This window comes from Ranitomeya imitator, chromosome 2, assembly GCF_032444005.1.
Source record: "Ranitomeya imitator isolate aRanImi1 chromosome 2, aRanImi1.pri, whole genome shotgun sequence".
In the NCBI taxonomy this organism is placed as follows: Eukaryota; Metazoa; Chordata; class Amphibia; order Anura; family Dendrobatidae; genus Ranitomeya; species Ranitomeya imitator.
In genome coordinates this window covers 386034990-386044630 of record NC_091283.1, presented here as the reverse complement: position 1 = coordinate 386044630, position 9641 = coordinate 386034990, and the positions used below count along the sequence as shown (strand labels likewise).

The 9641-nt window shown below is 40.7% G+C and overlaps 1 protein-coding gene across 1 annotated transcript in view; it reads right to left on the bottom strand.

The window, feature by feature from the left end:
* Window positions 1-1945: 1945 nt before the first annotated feature.
* Window positions 1946-9641, bottom strand: part of LOC138664107 (zinc finger protein 585A-like) — a 132613-nt gene continuing 124917 nt past the window's right edge. Inside the window, exons 12-13 of the mRNA XM_069750534.1 lie at window positions 8101-8668; window positions 1946-4893 (exon numbers count right to left, since the gene is read on the bottom strand). Coding sequence (XP_069606635.1) covers window positions 4518-4893; window positions 8101-8668 — 944 coding nt within the window. The 3' untranslated portion in view covers window positions 1946-4517. The remainder of the gene's footprint in view (window positions 4894-8100; window positions 8669-9641) is intronic.

The following is a 9641-nucleotide window of genomic DNA, read 5'->3' as shown; positions in this document are numbered from 1 at the left end:
TCTCCTCACCTCGACATGCTTAACATGTCACTCTCCACAAGGAGAAATGATACTTTATGTAAAGCACCATGGAATAAATGGCGCTATAGGGTATGTGCACACGATGCAGAAAAAGCTGCGGATCTGCAGCGTTTCCGCAGCAGTTTCCCATGAGTTTACATTACAATGTAAACCTGTGGGAAACAAAAAAGGCTGTGCACATGCTGCGGAAAAAAACGCAGCGGTTTACATTCCGCAGCATGTCACTCATTTCTGCGGATTCCGCAGCGGTTTTACAGCTGCTCCTATAGAAAACCGCAGTTGTAAAACCGCAGTGAAATCCGCAGAAAAAACGCGGTAAATCCGCGATAAATCTGCAGCAAAATCGCAGCGTTTTTGCCCTGCAGATTTATCAAATCCACTGCGGAAAAATCCGCAGTGGACCAATATACGTGTGCACATACCCATATATGTGAGTAAAATAAATACTAGAAATGCCTTGGGATTTTTTTTGCTGTAGCACGTATAGTTGATGAAGTCTCATTAAGGACTAGGAAGCTACCAAATCAGACTGTTACCTGACTTCCATACTTGCAGAAATATTACCAAAACAAATTTGATTGGGGTCCAATGGACTCCACGCGACTATTCAATATTTTGTAGAAATTAGGATTGTACTTACTTTATAGAACAAATGGTCATTGGTAATTATATACATTTTCTATTAATTATTTAGTGTGTTAAGTTGCTTTCCCTTTCTCTTGTAGAAAAGTGACTTCACTTGATAATAACTTGTAATTTTTCTGTCACATGGTAACAATGGTGTGAGTTATTTCATATATAACAAGATCGAATTTCTGGGTAAAACATTTCCCACATTCTGAACACGAAAATGGCTTCTCTCCTTTGTGAGTTTTTGTTTTTCAAACTCTTTTTATTAGTTTAAAACACTACATATCAAACCAGTAACATGTCATAGAATCCATGTCAAGTTGTCTTTTCCATTCTGTTCAATATGACATTATCAAAACAATAAACTCACCTAAACTCTACGTAGGTTTGGAAACATACTAGGTACGCTAAATGCTAAAACTGACCTGCCATTATGATTCTCCATGTCATTATGAGCTCATAAACACCAAACAAGTCTAGGCTCTTTTTTATCTAAGTGGTGAAAAAAATTCCAAACTTTGTTTAAAAAAAAAAAAAAAAAACGCCATTTTTCTGTAGTGTTTCCATTTTTCGTGATCTTTGGTCGCGTGAGGGCTTTGTTTTGCGCACTGAGCTGACATATTTAATGATACCATTTTCATGCAGATACAATCTTTTGTTCGCCTATTATTGCATTTGAATGCAATGTGGCGGCGACCAAAAAGCATACTTCTGGCATTTTGACTTTTTTCATCAAAACAATAAACTCATTCAAACGCCACTTATTCTGTAATTTCCCCCCCCCCTCACTTCTCTTTGTGCATCCATAAAAATCTAGAGTTTATGGAATCGGGATATGTCCAACAATACATTTAAGGAGATACCATCAGGTGTCCTTCAACTGGGCTCTCAGTCTATCTTTGATAGCTGGTTATAATGTAGGAATAAGGAAAGACCAAGTCTCTCTGATGGTTAATGTTTCCAACCAATCCATTTTGAATAGGAACATTATTTTTGTCTGTATTAGTGATTAGGATGGTATATTAGGGTTCAACCAATGGTGTAATATGTTCTCCCTAACTGCCAAAGCCCATATTACAAAAATTGCTTTTATATGCTTGGGCAGTGATTGCTGAGATTCCCCCAACATATTAAAGATTGCCCATTGCAGTGTAAGTGGGAATGTAATATGACAGGTAGTCTCTAAATCTACATATATCTAGTGATCAGTGAGTGTTTTCGTTACTCAAGATTTCCGAGCATGCTCGGGTGATCTCCGAGTATTTTGGGTGTGCTCGGAGATTTGGTTTGTGTCGCCACAGCTGCATAATTTGCGGCTGCTAGACAGCCTGAACACATGTGGAAATTTCCTAACAGTCAATCCCCACATGTATTCAGGCTGTCTAGCAGCAGCAAATCATTGTAACATCCCTACCGTCATAACTGCATGGCTTCCCATCTCCCCTCTTACTTACCACTCTCCATGATCTGGGCCTCATGTCCTTGCTTGCTGCATGCTGCCTGGCTGTATGCTTAGGGCAGTGGCCCCGGCACTTCCTGTTTCTTGTACAGACTGTGTGCACCTTCCTAAGGTGTCCCCAGCCAATTGCCAAGAGGCATCAGGTACTTAAGCATCTCCACCCCTAGGGGGATGCCTGAGCAATATACTTTCTCAGTTAGTGTTTTACTGCTGAGTTGCCAGGTCCTGTCTAGCTGTGTCTTTCGTTTCAGCCACCCAGAGGGACATCGTACCCTGGCCTGTACCTGTGCCTATTGTTTCAGCCACCCAGGGGGGCTTCGTACCCTTGGCTGCACCTGTGTCCAGTGTCCCTTGTTTCAGCCACCCGGGGGACTTTATACCCTGGTCTAAATCCTTGTTTCTGTGCCTTGTCCCGTGTGTCAGTTTGTATCCATCTGTAGCATTTTCTATCCTGCTGTGTTTCCTTGTGTTGACTCCTTCTACTCTTTGCTCCGCAACCTGTTGCTCTGCTCTTTGCTCCGCAACCTGTGGCTTTGCTCCACAACCTGCGGCTCTGCGCTTTGCTCCGCAACTTACAGCTCTGCCCTTAGCTACGCAACCTGTGGCTCTGCTCTTTGCTCCGCAATCTGCGGCTCTGCTCTCTGCTGCACATCATGCAATTCTATTCTTCTCCGCTTCCTGTGGATCTGCTCTGCTCCACCTACTGCGCTTCTGCTTTGCTCCGCCTCCTTTGGTTCTGCACTGCTCCACCTCCTGTGGTTCTGCTCTGCCTCCCGTGGTTCTGCTTCTTGAGTCTGTACTTGTTCCTGCCTGCTTCCTTATCCTACTCATTCCTACCTGTGTTTTCGTGTCCCTCCAGTCTGAACTGGTTCCTATCAGATCCCTATTGAAACCTGCCTATGCTCCTGTCCTACTCGAACCTGTTCCAGTCCCGATAGCCGTGCCCGCCTTGAGTGCCAGCCATGCCCGTCTGCCTAGATTGCCAGCTGGGCCAGCCTTCCTGCCAGAGTGCCAGCCGTGCCTGTCCATACTAGCTCGCACCTGTCACTAGGGTTTTGTCCTTCAGTGGGATCAGCTGACACAGCCAGACAAAGCCCTGGAGTGGCACCTGGCAGCGATCTGCCGCACAAGCCTGAATTCACTATCAGAGGCTCCAGTGAACACTAAGGTAGCTGCTTAGTCATGCCCCTTCCATGGTAGTCTAGTTTGTGGCACAGTGGGGCCACATTCCCACGCTCACACCACCCAGTCAGGGCACGAGCATAACAATCATGTAACTGAAGCGACACAAACTAAATCTCTGAGCACACCCAAAATACTCGGAGATCACCCGAGCATGCTCGGAAATCTCAAGTAACGAGCATACTCGCTCATCACTATATGTATCCTAAGCCATAGATCTTGTATTCCTGGACAACTCCACAGGTGATGGAAGATGTCTGTGTTGTGTGTTCCACATTTTGAGCATGTATACAATGTTGTAGGTGAAATTTTGTCCTGCATTGATGGAGTGACATATGCCCTTTGGATAATCAATAAAGCCATGTCCGTGTAACTACTATAGGGAATAAATTTCTTCTGTGACATCGTAGCATCCAAATTACCCATCTAGAAGGCCGGGTGTCTCTCCCCTCCCAAGACCAAAGCTGACGTAGTATGGAGTATATTTTGCTCATTGAAGCATTCTGCAATCTTGAGGCTTTAAGAAAGACCTCCATGTTATTCATCTGAGCTGTGTCTTTCCTACCTCTAGTATATTTTTGGGCTAGGCTACGTGCCTGAAGGAAGAGGAATGGCCGGTGTCTAAAAAAGGAAAGCACTGTGTTATTGTTTCAAAAGATAGTAGGGAGAAATTCTTATTCAACATGTTAGCCCGCATAGCCTAATGAAGAGACGTGCATGGCTTAGTGCATCCCTGTTTTGCCAAGGTTACATAATGTACAGGTGGACAATTATTCATAAATTTAGGATTGCTTAGAAATGGCTGAAAGGGAGATAGATCACCTGTCCCTCCACAGATTTTCTTCCTCTCCTCCATGTCAAAATAGTTTGCCACAAAACCAAGTGCTCTCTAATATCATCAGGGAGCTCATCGTTACCAAGTTGGATCAGAGCGGTTAGTGACACCTGAGGGCTCAACTGTTTCTCCAATTGTACATTGGCAAAATGGGAGACCCCGCAAATCCAATGAACAATGTACCTAAAGTTAGCTACCAGATTGTATCTTCCAATATCCAGAAAATTAATTCCTCCCTCTCTTCTGGGCAATTGTAGATTGAGCAATCTTATACGCGTTCTCACCCCATATGAACCACTAAACACTGCATTTGTTTAATATCTGGTTGTGACAACAACAGCGGAATAGCTTGGAATAAGTATAGCAACTTTGGAAAGATGACCATCTTAATCAAATAGCATCTACCTGAACTTTGTGAGTTTTTTTATGCGAAACAAGAGTTGATTTCCTTTTAAAACATTTCCCACATTCTGAACATGAAAATGGCTTTTGCCCAGTGTGAGTTCTCTGATGTACAACAAGACATGATTTATCTATAAAACATTTCCCACATTCTGAACATGAAAATGGCTTTTCCCCAGTGTGAGTTCTCTGATGTCTAACAAGATGTGAATTATGTATAAAACATTTCCCACATTCTGAACATGAAAATGGCTTTTCCCCAGTGTGAGTTCTCTGATGTATAACAAGATGTGATTTATCTATAAAACATTTCCCACATTCTGAACATGAAAATGGCTTTTCCCCAGTGTGAATTCTCTTATGTCTAACAAGATGTGATTTATGTATAAAAAATTTCCCACATTCTGAGCATGAAAATGGCTTTTCACCAGTGTGAGTCCTTTGATGTGTAACAAGATATGTTTTAGCCATAAAACATTTACCACATTCTGAACATGAAAATGGCTTTTGTCCTGTGTGAGTTCTCTGATGTACAACAAGATTTGATTTACCTATAAAACATTTCCCACATTCTGAACATGAAAATGGCTTTTGTCCTGTGTGAGTTCTCTGGTGTTTAACAAGAATTTTTTTATCACTAAAACATTTCCCACATTCTGAGCATAAAAATAGCTTCTCCCCTGTGTGAGGTTTTTGATGTGAAACAAGATCTGATTTCCTTTTAAAATATTTCCCACATTTTAAACATGAAAATAGCTTCTTCCCTGATTGACTTCTCTGATGTGAAAGAAATCTTGATTTAGTATTGTAACATTGCTCAGATTGTGAACATGAAAATGGTTTCTCCCCTGTATGAGCTACTTCATGTTCATCAGTACTTTTGTGCTTTTTGTTTTCCATATTTTCTTTAGATGAAGTAGAAGAAAGGACCCGTTTAAAAGGATTAGATGATAGCTTTTTCCTAAGAAGGGCTTGAGGTATATCTGGCATAATTACATGGTCTTCATATGTATCTGATGTGATACCTTTATCCCCTGCTGCAAAATCTGAAAATATCAGATGTCCCTCTGAGCTCCTGGTACCGTCATCTGACAAGAATAAAATTATTATTTGTCAATAACACTCCAATGAAATTATATTAATATTTATATTATCTATGTAGACTGACTAAGACACGATACTAATACCAAAGGACTAGTAGATTATGATATTAGGCCACCAGGTTGTGCTTTTTCAATATTTTCACATCTCTGTTGAAGCCGTATTCTCTGTAGGTTCTGGTTCCACTTCACCTGTCACCAATCATTTGCAGTTTCATGTTCAGTGGACCCTCATAAATTTAACTGCAAGTCAGTGCTATTAGATAATGTTTATCTCTCATACACTCCCTGACAGGTATATACTTGCATCTAGCACAGAGCACAGAAGTGTGGTCATGTAAAAATAAGCCACGGCTTTTATGCAAGTGTAGGTTTTGCATTTTTGTTATAAAAAGAAACTAAGCGATAGTAACAAGGTATGAGAAGTTTTTTATACTATTTTATATGTATTGGAAGTCAACAGAAAGCATTGGATTCCATCATGAATACGGGAGCACTGGGGATCTGAAAATGAATTTGCAGCAGTGTCCTCAGTAATCCATGGTTCACAGTTGTTGGCTCTTTCAAAGATCATCTAGCTTAAAGGCTACGGACACCTTTGTGCACAACAAATAGGTAACCACATATGTGGCTAAGCCTCTGTGGTAATAAAGTTCCACATATCTGTTTTTGCATGGAGCTATCCTGCTCATCAGAAACCTTCATAGCTGTTTTTTCACCTCTTCCACATTCAAACTTTTTCCTCTCGGGATGTTTCTCCAGCTCTGCTCGCATAATATGTTTTGATTTCTCATGAACTAGCACAGCTGTAGTTACGTTACCCCCCCCCCCCCCACCTTCTTCAATTTCTATGGCTGTTTACCACAACCAAGCACACTTACTGCCAGACAGGTATATGATTTATCCGTCATTCTTCCCCCCTCCATGGGACATATTCACACTATGAAGTTCTTTACAGCAAAAATATTGGAACAAAGAAAAAAGTGGTGCTGCACAGCCTCACTGCTTTAAGTGAATCAATCGCGGTGAGTAGAAAAAGTCTGACTTCAGCAGTGGAGGTGCTCGCATGGAAACCAGATGCACATGTCATAAATATGAAGAAAAAGATGCGGCAGCACTCACCCAACTTCGTGTGGTCCAGTTCTTTATTTAAGACATGAAAAAATACAGCTTCACGGCCCGAGGGAGTGCAGACAGGGGGGAGGTGAGAAGGGAACGACGACGGCCGTTTCGCGCTGATCCAAGCGCTTCTACGGGTCTGAGACCCACCCAGTCAGGGCACGAGCATAACAATCATGTAACTGAAGCGACACAAACTAAATCTCTGAGCACACCCAAAATACTCGGAGATCACCCGAGCATGCTCGGAAATCTCAAGTAACGAGCATACTCGCTCATCACTATATGTATCCTAAGCCATAGATCTTGTATTCCTGGACAACTCCACAGGTGATGGAAGATGTCTGTGTTGTGTGTTCCACATTTTGAGCATGTATACAATTTTGTAGGTGAAATTTTGTCCTGCATTGATGGAGTGACATATGCCCTTTGGATAATCAATAAAGCCATGTCCGTGTAACTACTATAGGGAATAAATTTCTTCTGTGACATCGTAGCATCCAAATTACCCATCTAGAAGGCCGGGTGTCTCTCCCCTCCCAAGACCAAAGCTGACGTAGTATGGAATATATTTTGCTCATTGAAGCATTCTGCAATCTTGAGGCTTTAAGAAAGACCTCCATGTTATTCATCTGAGCTGTGTCTTTCCTACCTCTAGTATATTTTTGGGCTAGGCTACGTGCCTGAAGGAAGAGGAATGGCCGGTGTCTAAAAAAGGAAAGCACTGTGTTATTGTTTCAAAAGATAGTAGTGAGAAATTCTGATCCAACATGTCAGCCCGCATAGCCTGATGAAGAGACGTAAACAACTTAATACATCCCTGTTTTGCCAAGGTTACATAATGTACAGGTGGACAATTATTCATAAATTTAGGATTGCTTAGAAATGGCTGAAAGGGAGATAGATCACCTGTCCCTCCACAGATTTTCTTCCTCTCCTCCATGTCAAAATAGTTTGCCACAAAACCAAGTGCTCTCTAATATCATCAGGGAGCTCATCGTTACCAAGTTGGATCAGAGCGGTTAGTGACACCTGAGGGCTCAACTGTTTCTCCAATTGTACATTGGCAAAATGGGAGACCCCGCAAGTCCAATGAACAATGTACCTAAAGTTAGCTACCAGATTGTATCTTCCAATATCCAGAAAATTAATTCCTCCCTCTCTTCTGGGCAATTGTAGATTGAGCAATCTTATACGCGTTCTCACCCCATATGAACCACTAAACACCGCATTTGTTTAATATCTGGTTGTGGCAATAACAGCGGAATAGCTTGGAATAAGTATAGCAACTTTGGAAAGATGACCATCTTAATCAAATAGCATCTACCTGAACTTTGTGAGTTTTTTGATGCGAAACAAGAGTTGATTTCCTTTTAAAACATTTCCCACATTCTGAACATGAAAATGGCTTTTGCCCAGTGTGAGTTCTCTGATGTACAACAAGACATGATTTATCTATAAAACATTTCCCACATTCTGAACATGAAAATGGCTTTTCCCCAGTGTGAGTTCTCTGATGTCTAACAAGATGTGAATTATGTATAAAACATTTCCCACATTCTGAACATGAAAATGGCTTTTCCCCAGTGTGAGTTCTCTGATGTATAACAAGATGTGATTTATCTATAAAACATTTCCCACATTCTGAACATGAAAATGGCTTTTCCCCAGTGTGAATTCTCTTATGTCTAACAAGATGTGATTTATGTATAAAAAATTTCCCACATTCTGAGCATGAAAATGGCTTTTCACCAGTGTGAGTCCTTTGATGTGTAACAAGATATGTTTTAGCCATAAAACATTTACCACATTCTGAACATGAAAATGGCTTTTGTCCTGTGTGAGTTCTCTGATGTACAACAAGATTTGATTTACCTATAAAACATTTCCCACATTCTGAACATGAAAATGGCTTTTGTCCTGTGTGAGTTCTCTGGTGTTTAACAAGAATTTTTTTATCACTAAAACATTTCCCACATTCTGAGCATAAAAATAGCTTCTCCCCTGTGTGAGGTTTTTGATGTGAAACAAGATCTGCCGCATCTTTTTCTTCATATTTATGTAAAAATATTGGAGTCTGGTGGTTCAGGAGGAAAAAATGTCAATATACAATATTCTGATTCAGTTAATGAACCAGGATATTCTGGAGGACATGCGAGTACGATCTGGAAATGCAGACCCATTCCCTTGAATGGGAAAATTCAATCAAGCGGATCAAACACAGACATGTGTCCATTTTTCCATTTTTTGCCGGACAACTTTGGAGTGTGTTAACATCTGAGTTTCTGAGTTTTGACTGTTCTTTTCAGGAAAATGAAATTTATGTCCAAAATAGATCTGTTGCACAACTGAAGCAAACAGAAGCTGAGTGGGCCTGTTAATTGTTGTCCATCTGGGTTCCTTTATTATTATTATTTATTATGTGTTCTTTTTTAGAATGGAAATCAAAGTTCTGAGTAATAAGCTTTTTTTGCCGTTAAAAATATATATTTATATAAATGGTAAACAAAGGTGTCATTTTTATTCACACTATTTACCGATCACCATAAATCACTATATTGTACATGTTGTTACAATTACAGGGACACAACATATGTCCATATTTACTGTGATGATTTTGTATGACTTTTGAAAATGATTCTATAGTTAGAAATCTCTGGTGATTACTTTTCAGCACTTATAATGTTCTGGCGAGATATCTGTATATAACGTTATATTATGCATGTAAAGAAGAATGCTTTTGAGGTTTTTAGGCTGAGAAAATTCTCCAGAACTGTACAGCCTGTGGCTCCCTAGTAATGTTTCTACCTTCCATATCGGGGGTCTTGAGTTCAGATCCCCGGTGCTGACAAACTTCAAAAGTATATTAAGAGACATCCACTGAGTGTCCTGT